The following is a 21,764-nucleotide window of genomic DNA, read 5'->3' as shown; positions in this document are numbered from 1 at the left end:
TTTTAACGTTTATTTATTTTTGAGACAGAGAGACACAAAGCATGAATGGGGGAGGGTCAGAGAGAGGGAGACACAGAATCTGAAACAGGCTCCAGGCTCTGAGCTGTCAGCACAGAGCCCGACGTGGGGCTTGAACTCATGGACTGCGAGATCATGACCTGAGCCGAAGTCGGCTGCTTAACCGACTGAGCCACCCAGGCGCCCCACACCAGCATTCTTAAACTTGAGCAGCTGATTAAAAAAAAGAGAGATCACATATCTCCCTGTGTTGACCTACATTATTTAATGAATAAACATAAAACTAATGTGCTTACGGCTCTTATAGACGCATGTGACCAAAACTACAGAGCAGTGAGGTTTCAAAATTAGCAATAATTTATGTTAGCAGATTTTGTTATTTTGTTGAAAGTAAATCACCAATGTTAGATTTACAGAAGAAGATACAGCCCCAGGGCAGATGTATATATTTTGACTTTAGTTATATGAATGCAGAAAATGCCTGTTTGCCAAGCACATTCCACAAAGTGAATTGAACACCTGAAGGCTTTGTTATCTAGTTCAAATTCAATGAGACTTGAATTACCCAAATCTATGACAGCTGAGAGATTTTAATTGAATGTTAATAAAACCATCTTGCTCTTTGAAATAAAAGTTGGAAGGCACCATTACTGAAAACTGCTTTCGTGTGTGTGTTTCAACTGGTAACAAAGAAATAATATCAGATATTATATGTTTGTAATTACCACAGATGGAGAAAACTTTACTTTCAGGCACTCACTGTCAAACTGCTGAAGAGAAGCATTAACATTGGAAATGGCTCACTGCACCATTTTGAAAACATTCATAAATTTAGTTAGCACTGCCAATGCCTTCAAACAGGAATACTAACTATAGCAAAACCCTCCAGCTTTTAACACACCGTGCAGTGTTTGGCTTCACCAGCCATTAACATCCTTGCTACAGTAGGCTCACCTCTGCTCTTTTCTCATTAATCAAAAGCAGCCCATAACTCCACTGTACTGAACTGTTTTCATGATCAAAATCAAAATCTCCACTTATTAAATAAGAAATTTAATTCTTATTCTATGAAAATCTTTAAATTACAAATTATTACCACCTAAGAGCTTTGACTTAGTCACTCACAAACCAATCCAAAATGACATGTGTCATTTTAGCACAAGGACATACATGCCAGATCACCTGCAGCACACCCAGCTCCTGGTTACTTCTTCATGTTAAAAGGCCAATGCTGACCCCTTAGGGTACATAATCACTTGACGCCAAAATTATTTTAAGTTCCAATGCCAACTGAAATGGAGTGGCAGCATTAGATAAGGTGGTAAATCAGATGACTCAGAGGTATTTACTTTTTAACATATATATCAAAGTAAAATAAAACAAAATTAAAAGATTCATTATTAACAGCCTATGAAACCCCATACTGAGAAACATTCGACAAGTTTCTTTTCCTTTCAAGGACAACACAGATGTGCAAGGGTAGCACATGTAATATTATATTTAGTATTGTTTTGTATGTTTGTCTTTAAGAACAATTTCAGAAAAATGAGTTTATGGGGGCGCCAGGGTGGCTCAGTCAGTTAAGCATCTGACTCTTGATTCCAGCTCAAGTCATAATCTCACGGTTTGTGAGTTCAAGCCCTGCGTTGGGCTCTGTGTTGACAGTGCGAAGCCTGCTTGGATTCTCTCTCTCCCCATCTCTCTCTGCCCCTTCCCTGCTCATGCTCTCTCTCTCAAAATAAATAAAGTTTAAAAAAAAGAAGAAAGAAAGAAAGAAAGAAAGAAAGGAAGAAAGAAAGAAAGAAAGAAAGAAAAAGAAGGAAACAAAAGTAAGTTTATGTAAAAAGCTTATATTCTGGATTCCCTCAAGGCTTCAAAATCGTGGAAAGTCTTTCCTACAACATGTGCTGGGAGGGATCCATTCCTTGCCTTGTACTGCCCTCAAGTCTTCTTGCTTATTCTTTGCAGACACCAGGAAGGCACTGCCCCTACAGCCATGAAATGACTGAAACAGCAGAACCAAGTACTTCTTCTAAGCAGCAAAACTGGTACAGATCTGAGACACCATGAAACCTCAGAGAAATGTCAGATTTGAACCTTCGGTGAAATTTGTCATTGAGCTTCAACCTGCAAATGATTTCATAAAATCAAGATGCAATGCATATAAGAACTTGGGAAGGTCACAGAAAAATAAAAGTATAGAATATCCAGAAATTTAAAAAGCATTCTGAGGCCTATGCAAATGTAGAGTATCATGCGCTGGGGCATCAGCAAATACACAAATTTGTTTGGCTAAAACAAAAGAACTTTAAAACCACTTTAAAAGTCATTTTCAAATCTAATTACAACATAGCAAACCCACTTTAAAAAGTCACCTCACTAAACCAAAGCCTAAAATCAATCTATACCTAACAGCACACAAGTATAAAGACAATGCAAGCATAGCAGAGAAGACATAATTTTCACAAAAGGAAAATAAAGATCTGGATATTTCCACTTAATTGCAGGTTCACAAAAGGCACACATTTGCACCATACCTGGTATCTTTGCCTGATCCCCAAGTTCGAATTCCACAGCCACCCATGTTGTCTTCAGTTCTGATTGCTCTAGAGAAAGAAAGAATATTCCCTTCAGCTGAAAGCAGGCCTGCAGTCAATCTCCAAATCATAAAAGTTGATCAGAAAAGCTGTCCCAGGATCAGCTCCCTCAGGAATAAGCGCATACTAATATCAAGTCAATTCATATTAACACACAACAAACAGATTCATACCGTGTATTACCAAGATCATAAGGCAAAAACAGCAGTTACAGAGGAACTTACATTTTCTCACTCCCACCGTACCTCTCAAAATCTCGTTTCCCTCTCTGGTCAAAACCCTCAAAAGCTCTGTTCCCGGGGCCGCCTCTGCCTCGGCTTCGCATGGCCCCCCTTGGGCCTCCACGGCCTCTCAGTGGTCTGTCTCGATCAAACCTGTCAATGGGTCTAGGAAGAGATGGGTATAATAATAAAAAGCAGTGAACTGGATTGAAGGGCTAAGGCTTTTTTGAGAAAAAAATTCTAGGAGGACATCATGGCTATAATATATTGGAAAGAATGGTAGCTTGAAAAATAAAGTAATAATTAACTTTTACTGAACAATACTACTGAGGCATTGTTCTGAGCACTTCATCATATATAATTCTCATAAACAGATGTATAATATACAACTATTATCCACAGACAATGAAACTGAGGCACAAAGGAGGTAGGTAACTTGCCCAAGGTCATACAGCTGCTAGGTGAGGAAGCCAGACCAGAGAAGCAGGTCCTGGGCAGGTCTTGCTAATCTGTGGAGGGGTACCCCTTTCTCTGGAGGTTTATTCCAGCTCTAATATTCAATATTTAAATTAAATTTGGAATGTTTTGTATAAGAGAAATAGGAAACTTCAAATTATGCCCCTCCCAAACCTCCCTCTCCCAAACACACAACCAGTCAGTGACATTTGGGGCTAAAAGTATTAACCCGCAACAACCTCAATTCTCTTCCTCTTGCCCCACACACACCTCCAAGGACAGCTGAAGCTTTTTGTTGTGAAAGCCAATAGCAACTTTTGTCTTTATGTCATTTGACCCCTATTCATCATTTGACACCACTGACCACTAATTTTCCTCAGACTTCTCTTTCCTTGCCTTGTCCTTAAACACTTATTTTTGTAATAGGTCATACTCAAACATGGTACAAAATTCACAAGATACTCACTCCCCTTGCTTCTTAGGCCCCCAATTCCATTTTTCAGAGGAAGGCACCTCCAGAGTCACATCAAGGGACACATTCTGTATCTTCCCTCTTTCACTTAACTAGTCTTGATGCTCTCCACACAGCTGCCTCCCTCGTTCTTCTGGATACTCGTTTGTCCTCACAGGTGCCCGCATTCCTGACTTCCCATCCCAGGCACACACTGTTATCTCTATGCTATTGCTACATGACCCTCATTCACGTGACCCTGCATCTCTCACTGGGGTCTCTGATTCCAGGCCACAAAGCCAGTTACTTCCTGGACATGCCCTCTGTCCACACCCTGGCCCTGCAGATACATGACCAACACTGACCCCTTGGCTCCCGCTATGGTCCCTAACTCACAGCATCAAACTACCTAAGCCAAGAACCAGATGTCTTCTATACTCCCTTCTTCCTCTGCCACATCCACTGGGACCAAGGCCTAACCACCCACACACTCCTCCTCATACTCATTCTCAGCCATGTCTCTGGTCACCATCACTTTTTATGAGGACTTGCCTTTCTTCCATTAGACTCAAAGCTACTGCAGCAAGGACCACATCTTTTCACCATTACAACCTTAGTTTAATAAGACAGATTATATATTTTTAATTTGTCAAGACTTTAAAAATATTTAAAATTGTAACAAATTACTTACTGAACTCTAGTGGCATTAGTGACTCAAACACCAAAACTAGAGGTATGTTCTAGTCTATGGTCATGGCTGAAATTGTTACATTAAAAAGCTACTGTCTGGGGCGCCTGGGTGGCTCAGTCGGTTGAGCACCTGACTTCGACTCAGGTCATGATCTCACACTCATGGGTTTGAGCCCCGTGTCAGGCTCTGTGCTGACAGCTCAGAGCCTAGAGTCTTGCTTTGGATTCTGTGTCTCACTCTCTTTTTGCCCCTCCCCCACTCTCACTCTGTCTCTCTCTCTTCTCAAAATAAATAAACATAATAATAAAAAAATTATTTAAAAAAAGCTACTGTCTGATGGTGGGTAAAAATATATAAAACTCTCTGTTATCCTTACTCAAAAAGATAAAAAAACACAGAAGCACCAATCATTAACTTTATGCCAGTCTCTTATAAGAAACATCATCCTAAATAAAATCTCCAGGTTGGGTGTTCTACCTCCCACCTCTCCCATTCCCGACTAAAACAGAGATTATTATAAAATCTATTCCCATTATAATAAATATCTAAAGCAGAGTTCTAAAACAATAACAAAAATGTAACAATAAGTTCTTAACAAGGAAGTTGGACAGGGTCATAAGAGAAAAAAAGTCTACCTAAATATTGAGAGGAAATGAAACACCAAAACATACATGGAAAATAATGTCAACAGTCAAAATTGGGTCTAAATTTACATGAAATCTAGATCAGATACCAACAAAACAACAAAGGCATTTAAAATATAATAGTGATTGAAACCGACCCTAAAAATAGCCCTGTGTGTTCTGGGGTTTATTTTAATCCCTTAAGCCTCTTTTTTTTTTTTTTTTTTTTTTTAGTGGTTTTTTAAAAAAAATTTTATTTTAGAGAGAGAGCATAAGCAGGGGAGAGGGGTGGGGAGGGGAAAGAGAGAGAGTGAGTGAGAGAGAGAGAGAGAGAGAGAGAGAGAATCTTAAGCAGGCTCCACGCTTAGCACAGAGCCCAATGCAGGGCTCAAACCCATGACCCAGGGATCATGATCTGAGCCATAACCAAAAGTCCAACACTCAACCAACTGAGTCACCCAGGAGCCCCTAAAACATTTTTTTTTCTTTACTCCACAGGTTACCCACATCCTTATCCCCATATTCTCAGGACACCTGGGTGGCTCAGTCAGTGAAGCGTCTGACTCTTGATTTCAGCTCAGGTCATGATCTCATAGTTCATGAGCTCGAGCTCCGTGTTGGGCTCTGTGCTGACAGCCTGGAGCCTGCTTGGGATTCTCTCTCTCTGCCCACCCCGCCCTGCTCATTTGTGCACTCTCTCTCTCTCACAAATACACTTTAAATATATATATTCTCAATTGCTTCTTGCTTATAAAATATACCCTCTTTGTGCTCGTGTTGGCAGCACGTATACTAACAATTAGAACAATAAAACATATTCTCTTTTTATTCAGGCAAGGGAGCATTGAGAAATCCTGTATCCACTTAGGAATCTTTATTTGTTATGTACTCACGAGGAAAAGGATGGAAAATAACATTTCAGCCAAGCATCATGCTTTATATCCCTGTAATCCACTCTCCAACAACAATCCTAATTAAGTAGGCATGAGTACCTGTTTTACAGATAAAGGGAATGATGTTCTTGGAGGGGAGAATGGGGAATTAGTGTTTAATGGGTACAGAGTTTCAGGTGGGGAAGATAAAAATGTTCTGAAGATGGATGATGGGGATGGTTGCACAACAGTGTGAATGTACTTCATGCCACCATACTATCATACATTTATAAGTGGTTAAAATGATACATTAAAAAAATTTTTTAATGTTTATTCATTTTTGAGAGAGAGACAGGGTGAGAGTGGGGCAGGAGCAGAGAGAAAGAGAGAATCCAAAGCAGGCTCCAGGCTCTAAGCTGTCAGCACAGAGCCCAATGTGGGGCTTGAATCCATGAACCATGAGATCGTGACCTGAGCTGAAGTCAGACACTTAACTGATTGAGCCACCCAGGTGCCCCTAAAATGGTACATTATGTTACGTATATTTTACCCCAATTTTTCTCAACTATTTCCATATGAGGAGGAAAAAAAAGTTAAACATCTGAGTAAGTGTTTCTTTCAGAACTGGAACTGACTTTGAATGACCAGCACTAAACTTCAAGAAGAGCCAAAGAAAGAGTCAAAATATATCCAGAGAGAGGTAGGCTAATTTCCTAATAGCCTATGTTCAAAGAATTCACTTAGGTTCATCATTTGGAGCCTAAAGAAAAATTCCTTATACATTAAAAACAGTGATCTGGAAGTGTCCTGGTTGATCTCTGCACCTGAGCCACATGGACAGTTACTCCCAGCACCACTTATGACACCGCTTCGATGTGACAATATGTGTTCTGCTTTAGTGGAATAAAAATCACATGAGCTGGCTGTGACCACAATAGCCATCACTGAAACTCCGGGTTTTTGTTTCCTCATCCATAAATTGAGAGGACTGAATTAGTCTGTTAAGATTATCAAGATTCAATAATTCTGCCCAATAAATATGTATAGGTATCACAGAAATGCAAGGTGACACCATTTTTCACTATCAAATAAGCCAAGATCAAAGTTTATTATATTCAACTCTGCAGAAAGAGCTAGGAGAAGGGCTCTAGATTATTAGTGACAGAGTAAATGGACAGGTTACTAAGATAGTGATTGGTCACTACATATCAAAAGATCCCCCTGACTCTAATTTGTTTTCACACTACATGCACCCATCCAAACTTGCATTGAAGCACAAACTGGGTCCCAGGTTTTAATATATGACACCCAGCTGAGAACCACTGCTTTATGGCCCTAACTGGGGTTCCCATTTCTAGAACTTCCATCTAGAGAAGGTCCAACACTAAGGAAATTATTACACTGTACTGCATCCACAAGAGCTCATAATAGAGCCATTAAAAATGTTTACCAGGGCGCCTGGCTGGCTCAGTCAGTTAAGCGTCCAACTTCGGCTCAGGTCACGATCTTACAGTTCATGAGTTTGAGCCCTGCATTGGGCTCCATGATGACAGCTCAGAGCTTGGAGCCTGCTTCAGATTCTGTGTAGCCCTCTCTCTCTGGCCCTTCCCCACTTGTGCTCTGTCTCTCTCTCTCTCTCAGTCTCAAAAATAAGTAAAAACATTAAAAAAAAATGTTTACCAAAAATTCACAGGGCAGCTGGGTGGCTCAGTCAATTAAGTGTCTGACTCTTGATTTTGGCTCAGGGCATCATCTCACGGTTGAGTGATCAAGCTCCATGTCAGGTTCTGCACTGAGCGTAGAGCCTGCTTAGGATTCTCTCCCTCCTGATCCCTCTGCCCCTCCCCCACTTGCAAATGCTCTCTTTCAAAAAAATTTAAAAGAAAATGTTTACCAAACATTGTTAGTGACATGGAAATGACTTTGACCATGTCAAATGGAAAAAGAAAGAATATAAAGCACTCAGTATATATGTATTATCATCTTAATATTTAAGTATATCTATGTATTAAAAAAAAAGGAAAAAATTAGTCCAAATGTTAGGAGTAATTACCTTAAATGGTAAGATAAGTGGCTTTAATTTTCTTTATAATTGTATGCATTTTCTAAACTATCCAAATTGTCTTATGGATCTTTATTAATAGAAGAGTACTTTTTAAGAAACTAAGGAAAATATCTTTTCTGATAGCACATGATTTATCAAAAATAATTTCACATTTCCTTGAAAGTAAAACTTCCCTCCATATACCTAACATGATACACTGCGAAGGACACAAGACCTCACTTGTGTGGTATTCCTGCCAAAGTGCATGACATTGTTCCAGACAAACTTGGTTCTGAGCTGTTGTACAAAATAACTGGTCCTTCCTCTTCTGACATGTCAAAGTCAAAGATAAAGGAAGAGTAAAGAGCTGTTCCAAATGAAAGACGACTAAATGCAGTGCACACTCCTGGACTGGATCCTGAACCAGGCATTTTTTTTCTTTTGCTAAAAGGACATTATAGGACAACTGGTGAAATTTGAGTACTCTGTAGATTACATGATATAGAGAATTAGATAATAGTAATGTATCAAGGTTAATATGTTTGATAATTGTACAACGTTTTCAGGAAATACATTTAAAGTATTTAGGGATAAAGAGGTATTTCTGCACTTTACTCTTTTTAAATTTTTTTTAGTGTTTATTTTTGAGAGAGAGAGAGAGAGAGAGACAGAGCATGAGTGGGGGAGGGGCAGAGAGAGAAAGGGAGACAGAATCCGAAGCAGGCTCCATGCTCCGAGTGTCAGCACAGAGCCGGATGCGGGGCTCAAACCCAGGAGTTGTGAGATCATGACCTGAGCTGAGGTCAGATGCTCAACTGACTGAGCCACCCAGGCGCCCCATCTGCACTTTACTCTTAAATGTCAAAGAAAAAAGGTGTGTGTGTGTGTGTGTGTGTGTGTGTGTGTGTGTGTAAGAGAAGGAGAGAGGCAGGGGGTAGAGAGGGAGGGGGTATGATAAAGCAAATGTTAACAGTTGGGGAATCTGGATGAGGGTATATGGGAATTCTGTGTATAATTCTTGCAACTTTCTATAAATCTGAAGTTTTCATTTTTTTTTTTTTTTTACATTTATTTATTTTTGAGAGACAGAGTGAGACAGAGTGTGGGCAGGGGAAGGGCAGAGAGAGAACGAGACAGAATCTGAAGCAGCTTCCAGGCTCTGAGCAAGCAGTCAGCACAGAGCCTGATGTGGGGCTTGAACCCATGAATCATGAGATCATGCCCTGGGCCGAAGTCGGACTGAGCCACCCAGGCACCCCAATAAATCTGAAGTTATTTTTAAAGAAAAAAGAAAAATCTCTCCATAATCCCATATCCCACTCTACCCCTATCTTCATGTATGACTTCACTTAATAGGCATCATTTTGTGTTAACATATACTCATCCTTTTAAAAGACTCATAGTTTTGCTACTAAAAAAAGATGGAAACATGAGTTTGTGCTTTTGAGCTATAATTTCCTTATTTCCACAGAATAAATCCCTGAAGTGAGAAAAAAAAAATACACATATGCTTCCCCAAATAAGCAGCTCTGATCCAGAAGTCTTTCTGTAAGCAAGCAGACTATGGCCATTACACAGCAAAATTGAAGTACTCTCCAAAAATAGCAGAATTAAGCCTTTCTCTAACCCTCACGCTCCAATATGGTGGCAGATACACTAGCCTGATGTTCTCAATATGTAATTTCTAGGGAATACATCTGTGGGAGTCACCAGCTGCTCAGCCTTCTCAGACTGAGCTACTCTCTGCTGGACTTCTGGGGGTCTTTTGGGGGAAGGGGTGGTGTTTTAATGAGGTGGTGTTTTAATGAACATAGTTTTTACATGTCCTTTGGTTAAAACTTGTAGCCAGGGGGCGCCTGGGTGGCGCAGTCGGTTGGGCGTCCGACTTCAGCCAGGTCACGATCTCGCGGTCTGTGAGTTCCAGCCCCGCGTCAGGCTCTGGGCTGATGGCTCGGAGCCTGGAGCCTGTTTCCGATTCTGTGTCTCCCTCTCTCTCTACCCCTCCCCCGTTCATGTTCTGTCTCTCTCTGTCCCAAAAATAAATAAAAAAACGTTGAAAAAAAAAAATTTAAAAACTTGTAGCCAGGATCCTGAATGGAATCAATAGTCAAGAACTTGGAATACTTTGGGAATAACAGCTCCCTTGACATTAAACTGTTGACGGCTAATAGTGTCAACGTACACTATTCTAGTCTCCTTTAGCCTTTTTTTTAACCTATTTTCCTTGAAATGTGATTCACAAGTTGTTTCAGTTTAATCTAAACTCAGTGCTATGAAGGTTGAATAATTTAACACAAACTTTAGGCAGTAAGCATCTGTCTTGTTAGGGCCAAGCATAAGACACAAAGAACCGCTACGTGTGTACAGGCAGGCGCGGGTGGTCAGGAGGGGTGTCAGGCTGCACCAGCCCAAGACTACCTTCCAGATCAGAGCACTTTCTAGAAGAAGGTATGGCAGCCAGAAATTGGTTTTATACACTGTATCAGTTTTTCTTAAAATGTCATCATGACAGCCAAGTGACCTAACCATGGGGCTAGGAACTTGTTTAAATTTGTTAGTAGTCTAAGTTAGTAATGTTAAATCAAAACCATAATTATGCTTAGCTTCAACTGCAAAAGAAAATTTAACCAGTTTAACAGACTCCTGTGTAGTTTTTTTCTTTACAAGAGTGCTTTGTGTAGTTACCAATAAATAACTCATTTTTCACCTTACATCATTTCCTGAACCAAGACTTAAGGTCACCCAAGAAATAAATGGAACATCCTTCCTGTGTCACCTAAAGTGACTGCCAAGGTTGCAAAGGTTAACAGTTCTAGTAAAACCCTCCTGGTTCCCCCCACCCTCCTGACCAAGGTCTGCAGTACGTACTTTTCATCCGTGAACTTCTCAGATGTAAAGTCTGCCTGTCTCTCGCTCTCATAGGGTCGATATTCCCTGTAGGATCTCCGCTCTGCTCTGTCAAGTGTCACCTCCGTCCCCCGGCTGTCATTCCATCCCTGCTGCTCCCCTCTTCTAGGAGCTCGCTTCTGGCCTGCCAAATCAGAAGGGACAGCTGGGACACCAGGTCCATGAGAGCACACCTACAGGGAGTTTTAAATTCCACTTTTCTAGAAGTCAACATCATAGGAAAATCCAGGAAGTTTGGAAATGTTCAGAGAAGAAAAAAGTTATGGATATCATCGTAGCCCACAGTCAACTACCATCGACCCTTGAACAACAGGGGTTTGAAGTGCATGGGCCCACTTACAGAATTTTTCAGATGCAGTACAGAAGTGTAAATGTATTTTCTCTTCCTTATAATTTTAATAACATTTTCTCTTCTCTAGCTTATCTGCTCTACGAATATATACTACATATACAAAATAAATGTTAATTGACTATTACTGGCAAGGCTTCCAGTCAATAGTAGGCTACTAGTAGTTAAGTTTTTGGGAACTTCAAAGTTATATGTGGATTTTCAACTGCACGGCTTGAAACCTGGTTTCAACCTAACCCCCTGGTTGCTCAAGGGTCAACTGTACTTCCTCATAAAACTTTTTTTTTTTAATTTTTTTAGCGTTTATTTATTTTTGAGAGACAGAGACAGAAGAGGGGCAGAGAGAGAGGGAGACACAGAATCTGAAACAGACTCCAGGCTCTGAGCTGTCAGCACAGAGCCCAACATGGGGCTCAAACTCACGAACCACGAGATCATGACCTGAGCCGAAGTCGGACGCTTAACCGACTGAGCCACCCAGGCGCCCCCCTCATAAAACTTTTAAGATACTTAGGTTTTCTTTCCCTTCTGTCCTAGAAAATATAAGATAAACTACACCAACTAACCTATAATTACAGGTAACTCACAATGACTGTGACAGCTATGGATACACACATTTGCTAAATTAACTACAGTTGTCAACAGCAGCTTTATTAAAACATGGTAGCTACACTCCATACAGAATATTAAAGGATAAATGCCCTATATGTCAGATTGTACTTTCAGATAAACTATGGTTTATCATTGGCTACTAAGGTTTTCATTTCTAAATACAGTTCTGTACTGCTGTTATCTTTTTTTTGTTTGAAAACAGATTTTCCTGCTCTCTTGATCTTTGATGGAATTTATACATTTATGATCATACTTTTCAATATGAGGCCAAACTGCTATCTACCAACTGATCCAAGGGACAACACTGGAAGGGGGCATCTCTCGTTCACAGGCCAGCACTCAGCCAGGGCCACTCCAGGCCTCTCTCTCACTTTACTCCTCTCTAGTTTTGATGCTTTAAAAATTTTAAGCAGAGTCTATGTCTGAAAGCAGCTAACACTTGGTAAGTACGTTGTAAGGAACTTTGTCACTTCTTAAATCATCTTCTAAAAATGCATTTTATTTTTCTTAAAAAAAATACTTAAAAGCACTCCATCTCAAACATGATGTACCATTTTTATTACAGTAGCTTCGATTTTCCTTGGTATAATTTATACCCTTCACATTGGTTGTATGGCTATCAAAATTTTTTTTTAATGTTTATTTTTGAGAGACAGAGAGAGCGTGCATGAGCAGGGAAGGGGTGGGGGTGCGGTGGGAAACAGAGGATCTGAAGCGGGCTTTGCACTGACTGTAGAGAGCCTAAGTGCGATGTAGGGCTCGAACTCACAGCCCATGAGATCACGATCTGAGCCAAAGTTGGATGCTTAACCAACTGAGCCATCAAAATATTAAATGTATTTGAAGTAATGAGTAATTTTTAAAGTCCTGGATTCCTCTCTTAGACAGATATATATAACTCTTAAGGAATATATATTTACACATATTTTTCTGTCTTCCTACTGAATAGCTTCTATCTGAACTTTGTACTGGGCACATGTACATAGTAACATAGTTCCAGTATCTTACTGATTCCATTTTAAAGCAGAAGTCTGTGACACCACAAACATAAAATTGTGCAATTTATTACTTGTTAACATAAAGTATTTTTTCAATGTGAAAAGTTCCACAATAAATCTAAGTTCAGTCTTAAGTTAATGTCCCTTAAATCGGATTTGCATCCTGTACTGATGTTACAATCTGAGCTTGTGACGTGTTTGGGAAATGGGAAAGATGTTATCTTTCTCATAATAGATCATTGTTTCTCTTGCAGAAACAAAACAGAGGGTGACACTTGTCCCAGGAATATGCAATGCCAAATGAGGGCAGGTATATTCCTAATAGAGATCAAATTTGGAATGTGAGGTAGAAAATGTTATTTTGGAAGTTTATTATCTAACAAGTTGAAAATTGTAATAGAGTATGACATAACAGCAATCAGCTGATACGTCAATAGTGACAATACTTTTCCTTCAATGCAAAAACATTATTTTAATACAGGTTCAAATTTCCTATTTATAACCTATCTTTAAATAAAACCTGGGGCACCTGGGTGGCTCAGTCAGTTAAGTGTCTGACTTCGGCTCAGGTCATGATCTCATGGTTTGTGGGTTCATGTTCCGCATCAGGTTCTGTGCTGACAGCTCAGAGCCTGGAGCCTGCTTTGGATTCTGTGTCTCCCTCTCCCACTGCCCCTCCCCTGCTCACGCTATCTCTCTCTCAAAAATAAATAAACGTTAAAAATTTTTTAAAAAAACCTTTAGTATCTCCACTCAGCTACAAAATTACTTAGGAGCTTATCCTACCTCTTTGCTTCCTCAAGGTTGTTGTTGCTGTTGTTGTTGTTTTTATATTGTATTAAATTTGGAATTCACCATTCAAAACTTAAAATGACATTTACTGCATACTTTATATTAAAACTTCTTCCAAAGTTTTGGTGTACAAACTTAAAAAATAAAATTTTAAAAATTAAATAGGGGCACCTGGGTGGCTCAGCTGGTTAAGTGTCCTACTCTTGATCTGGTCTCAGGTCATGCTATCATGGTTCATGAGATCGAGCCATACTTGGGGCTCTGCACTGACAGCAGGGAACCTGCTTAGGATTTTCTCTCCCTCTCTCTCTGCTCTTCTCCTGCTCATGTGCACACACATGTGTGCACTCTCTCTCTCAAAACAAACATTAAAAATACCATTAAATGTAACTGGATATTTATTAGAATAATTATGAATACACTGCAAACACTTGTCTCCCCAAAACCCAAAGATAAAAGGGGTTCAGTTTTCCCCCCACAATTTAGTGCTAAGCGATCAAGATTGCAACTGAACCTAGTTTGTTTTTCTGTGCTGGGTCAGCAGCTCCAAGTGGATAATGCAAACACTGAATTTCTCTAGCCCTTTCCAATAAAACGCTGGCACATGCTGTCTGATCACTGATCTAAACCCAAGCCCATATGAAGGGGCAGAATACAATAAAATTTACAGTAAGATTTTCTACAAAACAAAGTTGAGCTTTCACTCAAAGACAATAGTTCTGAAAGGCTAGGAAAAGGAAAGCTGAAAACAGTCTCTGTAGATTTCAGTAATGAGTTTATAAAACAAGGCTCACCCAAGGGTTAAATATTGAAGGGCATTAAAAACCTCTGTTTCCATGGGAAAATCTTGTGATTTCCACATTCACATCCAAAAATATTTCCATTATATGTCAAACATGTTTTGACTTTGCTTCTTCTCTACACTGAGCATTCATTTATAATATTCTAACTAAATTAAAAATTTTGAATGTTAGAAAGGTACAGTCCATATTAATTAGGGCTACAAAACCTTGAGAGAGTAGCTCTCTATAAATTTAGTACTAACTACATAAATGGAAATTAATGAGCTGTTTGCTCCTGAAATAACATTTACTTGAAAAAGAACCAGGATGACAAAATTTCCATCCTATCTACAAAATTAACTAAGAATCTTTAATATAGATCTCAAAACCCAGGTCATCTGGATTATGAACAATTGACAGAAAAAAGTTATAAACCCACTAGATTACAATGCTAAGTGAAACAAGCAGGCTGCAACTCAGTTTACATATCATTTAAATTTAGAAAAAAAGAAATAGCTCTGTTTGTACATAAATAGAAGGTGTTAACCAGTAATAAAAATAGGAGATTTTTGCTTTACTTCATACATTTCAGAATTGCTCAAAATTTACAAAAATTTTATAAATTTGTTATAAAAATTCATGATTTTTAATATTAAAAAGGTTGAAAAGCAGTATATTAACAGCACTAACTGCAGTTTCACACTACTTTAAAGGATAAAATACATTATCTTCATCTGTTAAAAAGCAAAGGGAGAGGAAAAGCTTAGCCTTAGTCAATTCTTTCATTACTATATCTAAATAGATTTATGAGAAAAATCAGAATACAAAACGTACAATATATCTCACATCTCATTCACTGTTTAAATAGGCTCATAAATGTGCTGGCCTACTAGCATGGGGTCTTAAAATATCCAAAAGCATTGAAAATAATTTTCAATATCTTTATTATAGTGACTTGATTTTCTATTTCTCAGGGGATATTGCTGGACTGAAGTTTTCACAGACAAAAGTAAAGCAAACGTTACCTAGCTGCACGAGTCAAAGACCCAACACTTAAATCAGAGTTGTAATCTCAGGGCTGGGATGCACAACTGTCATCAAGCAAGGAACAAGCCAGCAAAGCCCAGTTGAATACAATGCCAAACACTGGCTCAAGTGGTCGAATGACACATCTTAATCTTAACACTCTTTTTAAGCAAACCTTAGGACCACTGCTTTATTTTAGGAGAACAGAGGAAATACAGGTGGAGTCTTACAGACTATGAACTGATGCAGTTCAGGTGATGAACGACTCTTAGGTACCCTCCCTCGCTGGATGCGGACAGTGGTACCTGGCTAAATAGGGTGTGGGGAACTTTGAATATTCTTGTTTAAAAGGGTTAAAGGTTAAAAACGCTTTTCTTAAAGCAACCTGACTTAATGACAAGTTACACGTCCCAACGACACAACATGCTGTATTGAAAAATGATGCCGGCTGACTGCTGGAAGCTACAGTAAGGGGATGGGGTGTACGAGGATGGGGTGAAAGCACGGAGCCTGGCAGGAGCCGGGGACCCCGCGTCCGCCCCCGCCGCATTCGGCTCGCGGCCCTGACGTCACAGCCCGCCCCCGCGGTCACCCAGGCCTTCGCTCCATCACAGAGGCCCGAGCCCCTCATCCCCACGATTCCTCACACACCCTGGGCTCTCGCCACCACCCCCAGAGGCCGGGTGCGCCCTCTTTGCTCACCCTCCCTCCTTCCCCACCACGCTTCTCTTCTGACCTCCCGACCCGAATCTTGCAGAGGTTGGGCTGGAGGATGGAGACCTTCCCTGCTAGCTCTAGATTTGAGCGCCCGGGGTAGCGACCCTAGTTATCCCGACAAACACTACCCCAACATTATCCCTCAACTTTGCCCAACTTGTAATCGCTCAGTTCTGGGATTCTGAGACCCCTATTCCAAGCCAGCACGCCGCCCCCCGCCCAAGGGGCTGGAAAAGGCCAGAAGGGGCGTGACACCCCCTCCCGTTCTCTTTTCCTACCTTCCTCCGCCACAAGGACCCTCAACTTAACCCCTCTTCCCGGGAGCCCCTTCCCTTTCTGGATCAAGATCCTCTGACCCCGGTCTCACAGTGAGGGTCGAGGGACGGCAGAGGAGGGGTGACCTCCGTGACCCCATTCTCCTTCCCCTCCCGCCCACTGCGCCTACCCGGGGGTGCCCAGGTGCCCGGCGGGGCGCGCGTACCGGGTGGCAGCGGGCCGCCCCCGGGGCTGTCCGGCTGCTGCGCGCCAGGGGCCGGGAGGCTCTTGCGCTCCTTCTGGGACTCCCTCCGGCCGCCGCCCGCGCCAGGTCTGTGGCCCGAGGCCCCGGCCGGACTCCTGCCGCCGCGGTTGCCGGCCCCGGCCGCCGCCGCTGCCTCGTCGCGCCTCTTGCGCTGCAGCTGCTGCTGGCGCCGGTGCTCGGCCTCGCGCAGGATGTCGAACGGGTCCGACTCGTCGTCCAGCAGCTGGTGGAAGCGGTTGGCCACGACGCAGCCGAAACTCTCCTGCATCGCGGCGCCTGCGGCGGCCGCGGCCACGGGGCTCCCCAGAGCGCCCTTCATGCCGCCGCGGCCACTGCGGGCCCGCCGCTGGCAGCCCACGCGAGCGAGTCTCAGCAAAACCGGCGGCGAGGACCCATCCCGCCGGCTGCTACCGCCCTCCCAGCCCTGCCTGGTCCCGGCCCTCCCCGCGCCCGCCCCCGCGCCGCCGCCGCCGCTGCCCGCCCAGCCACCGCCCGACAGCCAATCAGCACACGCAGACACGCCCCCTTTCCTAGTCGGCGCGTCTGGAAGCCCAATCAGCGGCCGGAGGCTGTCACGTCACGCGACCTCTATGCCCCTCCCCCGACTCATCAGAGAGGGGCGGGGCACAGGGGCGGAGCTACTGGGAGGAGCAACCAGTCTTGTAGTCTTGGCGGCCCCGCTGTGCGGGTGGGTCACGGCCATTATTTGTATTCTCTCTGGCGCTGGATACACATTGGTAATGGGCCACTCATCTTTGAAGTTCATGTATTCTTCTAGCCATTCAACTACATATTGAACACTTACTATGTGCCAGGCATTATGTTGTAAGAGATACTAGCTCCGTGTTTTTGCGGATCTTAGTCTAGAGACAGAAGAGTGCGGTAAAGGAAGGGACAGACTTTCTACGCGCCAGTAGCAGAGACCTGACCTAATTAGGAGGCCTGGAAAGGCTTTCCCTGGGAAGTGACGGTTAAACTGACATACTACCAAGGATGACAGGGGCAGGAGCAACCACACGTGAAGATGTCTTGATGTGGGATGGAGCACAACCCATTGAAACTCAGAGGATACCATTGTAACTGGATTGCAAAGAGCTGAGGGACGGCTTTTTTTTTCCCCCCTAGGAGCAATAGGAAGCAAATTTTAAGTCTAAGCATGTATTTGAAAAGGCTACTGTAGTTGCACTGTGAAGGACTAGGTTGGAGGCAGGTCCAAATAGATGTAAGGAGACCAAGCAAAAGACTGTTGCAGAACTCCAGAGAAGAGTTGATGATGACAGTGACTTGAATTAGAATGGTTGAGTGGAGGTGAAGAGACTCATTGATTCAAGAGCTGTTTGGGAGGTTGTATCAACAGGACCTGGTGATGCGTTAGATATGGGTGTTGAGGAAAATGAAGAGGGTATGACGACTCCTATTTCTGGCTTGTGCAGCTGGAATGGTGGTGCATTCCAAAGAGATAGAACACTGGAAGAGACCATTTTGATGGGAATCATGAGTTAGTTTTGGACATATTGAGGGTTTTTAAAATTTTTTTAAATGTTTTTATTTATTTTTGAGACAGAGAGAGACAGAGCATGAGCAGGGGAGGGGCAGAGAGAGGGAGACACAGAATCCAAAGCAGGCTCCAGGCTCTGAGCTGTCAGCACAGAACCCGACACGGGGCTCGAACTCAACCGACTGAGCCACCCTGGCGCCACCCCCCCCCCTTTTTTTCTTTCAATTGAGAACTGGAACTCAGAGGACTCTGAACTGGACAGTCCTCCGGGAAGTTTTGCCTGGCACATGGCTGTCTATCCCACTCCTTCCTTTTCCTCTTACATTTTCCCAGAAGCTGTATTTTGTTAGGACATCAGGTGGCTGTATGCCCCAGGGGAAGCTGGGCTTCTGGCCAGCCTCAAACTTGCTTAATCCTAATCATGCACTCTAATTCCATTCCCTTGCCAATGATTGGTGTAGGAATAAGCTCCTGGTGCAAATCTTCCCTGAGGGGAACTGTTATGGAGGATTCCTGGGAACATTTTTCTTATATCTAAAAAAAGGGATTGAGAAGGGATCTGTTATTTCCCACCTCTGTTCTCTGCTCTTTGTTATGTGAGGAAGACATAATGCCTAGAGTTGCTGTTCCTTATTGCAACTATGAGAATGGCAGAGCAGAAGGGTAGAGAAAACCTAATTCCTTGGTGCTGATTTATCCCACTGGGAAGACTCCCTACCTCAGATTTATTATATAAGAGGATAAATAACATTATTGTTTAATCTGCTCTTAGTTTTATTTGTCTTGATTCAAAAGCATCACCTTAGAGCTTCTTGCTCAGGTGAGTCATCACCAGCATGACTGCTGCCAGGTTTGTGTTTTACTCATTTAATTTTCTGTCATTCCTGAGGAGGATAGGGATGATGTCTGTCATTCATTGCTTTCTTATTCGTTGCAGTTTACATGCCCAGTGCTTCAAATTCTGGGTAGTTGTGTGGTAGGTTCTCAGTAAGTATTTGCTGAATGAATATTTTAAGATATTCAGTCATCTCCTTTTTGGAGTCAGCAGAGGTTTATGATCAAAAGCCTATTCTTTTTACCCAAAAGAATTGATAGCAGGTGTTCAAACAAAAACTTGTACATGAGTGTTTGTGGCAGTACTGCTTGCAATATCCAAAGGTGGAAACAGCCCAAATATACATCAGTGGATGAATGGATAAACAAAATGTGGTACAATGGATTAATATTTGTGTATAAAAGGGAATGAGGTACTTATACATGCTACAATATAAATGAATGTTGAAACATTATGGCCAGATACAAAAGGCCACACATTGTATGCCCCTTTATATAAAATGTCCAGTATAGGCAAATCCATAGAGACAGAAATCAGATTAGTGGTTGCCAGGGGTAGGGGGGAAAGGAGATGGGGAGCGACCATTTAAGGTGCATGAAGTTGCCTTTTGGGGTGAGGAAATTTTTCTGGAATTTATAGTGGTGTTAGTTGTACCAAATGTGAATGTAGTAAATACCACTGAATTGTACACTTTAAAATGGCTACAATAGCACAACTTTCCGAGTTTTTGGCTATGAGGATTGGGGCAGCCTGCGATAGGGGTCCTGCACTGAGATGCCTCAAATCCTTGTTAAAAATGTTTAGGTCCCCATGAGGCCCCACACTGTCTAAGCTAACCAGGAGATTTAGGTAGGAAGGGGATTGATGGGCTTCATTGTTTATAAAATCAGTTGTGCTGATAAAAGAAGTAAAGCTGGGAAAGCTTTGAGTCCGGCACCTGTTCATGGTCATCATTAACCAGCTTTACCTGGAGTACACATCAGATGGGACATCAGTCTGGCTATAAATTTCAGCCAGCTGTTAGATGGGAACATGGAGTATCGCTGTGCACCTGCAGATGTGTTATTTCTTTTGTGGCATGAATAAATGTATCTGTGATGTACAAAAAAAAAAAAACTACAATAGTAAATTTTATGTGATTCTACCACAATATTTAAAGCATATATTTTGGAGTTCTATCATGATTTGAATCCTGGCTCTGCCACTAATTAATTTTGTGACCTTGGACCTGTTCCTTATTTCTGTGCCTCGGTTTTCTCATCTGTAAAATGGAAAAAATAATGATACCTATTTCTGAGGGTTATTGTGAAAACTGGGTCAGATAATGCATATGAAGTGTTGAGCACCATACCTGGCACAAAGTAAGTCCTCAGTGAAAGTCATTATCAACATTATTATTATCATTTTGAATCACACTTAAGACTAGGTAGAGTCATAATGAGCCCTCATTATTATGAGACGAATGAAATTTCCAAAGATTCTTTATGCACCAGAATTACCACATGTACCAGAGACCATATTTTGAGAAGCACTGCTTCAAACCAGATGTCTCCGGCAACTTTAAGCTGCCCATCACCAAGCAACAACAAGGGACCATTACCACTTGAGAGAGGACCTGTCATCCTCTAAATTTTTTTTAATGTTTATTTATTTATTTATTTATTTTTAAATTTTTTTTAACGTTTATTTATTTTTGAGACAGAGAGAGACAGAGCATGAATGGGGGAGGGACAGAGAGAGAGGGAGACACAGAATCGGAAGCAGGCTCCAGGCTCCGAGCCATCAGCCCAGAGCCTGACGCGGGGCTCAAACTCACGGACTGTGAGATCGTGACCTGAGCTGAAGTTGGATGCTCAACCGACTGAGCCACCCAGGCGCCCCATAATGTTTATTTATTTTTGAGAGAAAGAGAGAAACAGAGCACAAGCAGGGAAGGGGCAGAGAGGGTGGAGACACAGAATTGGAAGCAGGCTGCAGGCTCTGAGCTGTCAGCAGAGAGCCTGACATGGGGCTCGAACCCACAAGCTGTTTGATCCCACAAGCTGAAGTTGGATGCTCAACCAACTGAGCCACCCAGGCACCCCGGCTTGTCATCTTACTAGACATCTGGAGACAGCTTACTGCCCCATTGCCCTCCTATTTCCTTTCCAACACCACCAATCACAACAGTTTCTTAAGGCATGCTCTGGGAGCACTGCATTCTAATTTCCAAATCATAACTGCCTAAAACAGTTATAAGTCAACCAATCCTGAATACTTTAGGATTAAGAACACCTTTAAAACCAATGAAATAGAGATGAGTAGCTTCTAGCTGGTGTTAGCTGGCCGTGGGTTTCCTTTGGGGCTATTAATTACTGTAGAATTTACTGATGGAAACTTATTAAGTAGCATCACATTTTTTCCTGACAATTTTTCTGCTGGAAGATTGCATCCTTAAACGCGTTCCTAAAATAACAACTCTTATCACATGAGCATGAGTTATGTGCAATGTTGTGTTTAATGTGGTCAATTTAACAGACTTTATTTATTTTTTATTTTTTTAAGTTTATTTATTTATTTGAGACAGACAGAGACAGTGGGGAGGGGTAGAGAGAGGGGGAGACAGAGAATCCCAAGCAGGCTCTGCATTGCCAGTGCAGAGTCTGATGTGTGACTCAAACCCACAAAACCGTGAGATCATGACCTGAGCTGAAACCAAGAGTTGGACGCTTAGCCGACTGAGCCACCCAGGCACCCCTAGACTAATATTTCTAAT

General features: G+C 42.0%; 1 protein-coding gene and 1 pseudogene across 3 annotated transcripts in view; one reads left to right on the top strand and one right to left on the bottom strand.

The window, feature by feature from the left end:
- Positions 1–17,113, bottom strand: part of HABP4 (hyaluronan binding protein 4) — a 40,885-nt gene extending 23,772 nt beyond the window's left edge. The window contains exons 1-4 of one of the 3 annotated variants that reach the window (XM_049614948.1): positions 16,602–17,112; positions 10,842–11,004; positions 2,861–3,001; positions 2,556–2,624 (exon numbers count right to left, since the gene is read on the bottom strand). In XM_049614948.1, coding sequence (XP_049470905.1) covers positions 2,556–2,624; positions 2,861–3,001; positions 10,842–11,004; positions 16,602–16,995 — 767 coding nt within the window. In that variant the 5' untranslated portion in view covers positions 16,996–17,112. Of the gene's footprint in view, positions 1–2,555; positions 2,625–2,860; positions 3,002–10,841; positions 11,005–16,601 lie in introns of all 3 variants that reach the window. The other 2 variants (XM_049615031.1, XM_049615115.1) reach the window with 2 other exon arrangements.
- Positions 17,114–19,673: 2,560 nt separating this feature from the next.
- Positions 19,674–20,063, top strand: LOC125920730 (ATP synthase subunit ATP5MJ, mitochondrial-like; annotated as a pseudogene).
- Positions 20,064–21,764: the final 1,701 nt, after the last annotated feature.

This window comes from Panthera uncia, chromosome D4, assembly GCF_023721935.1.
Source record: "Panthera uncia isolate 11264 chromosome D4, Puncia_PCG_1.0, whole genome shotgun sequence".
NCBI lineage: Eukaryota > Metazoa > Chordata > Mammalia > Carnivora > Felidae > Panthera > Panthera uncia.
This window is presented reverse-complemented; position numbering and strand designations above follow the sequence as displayed.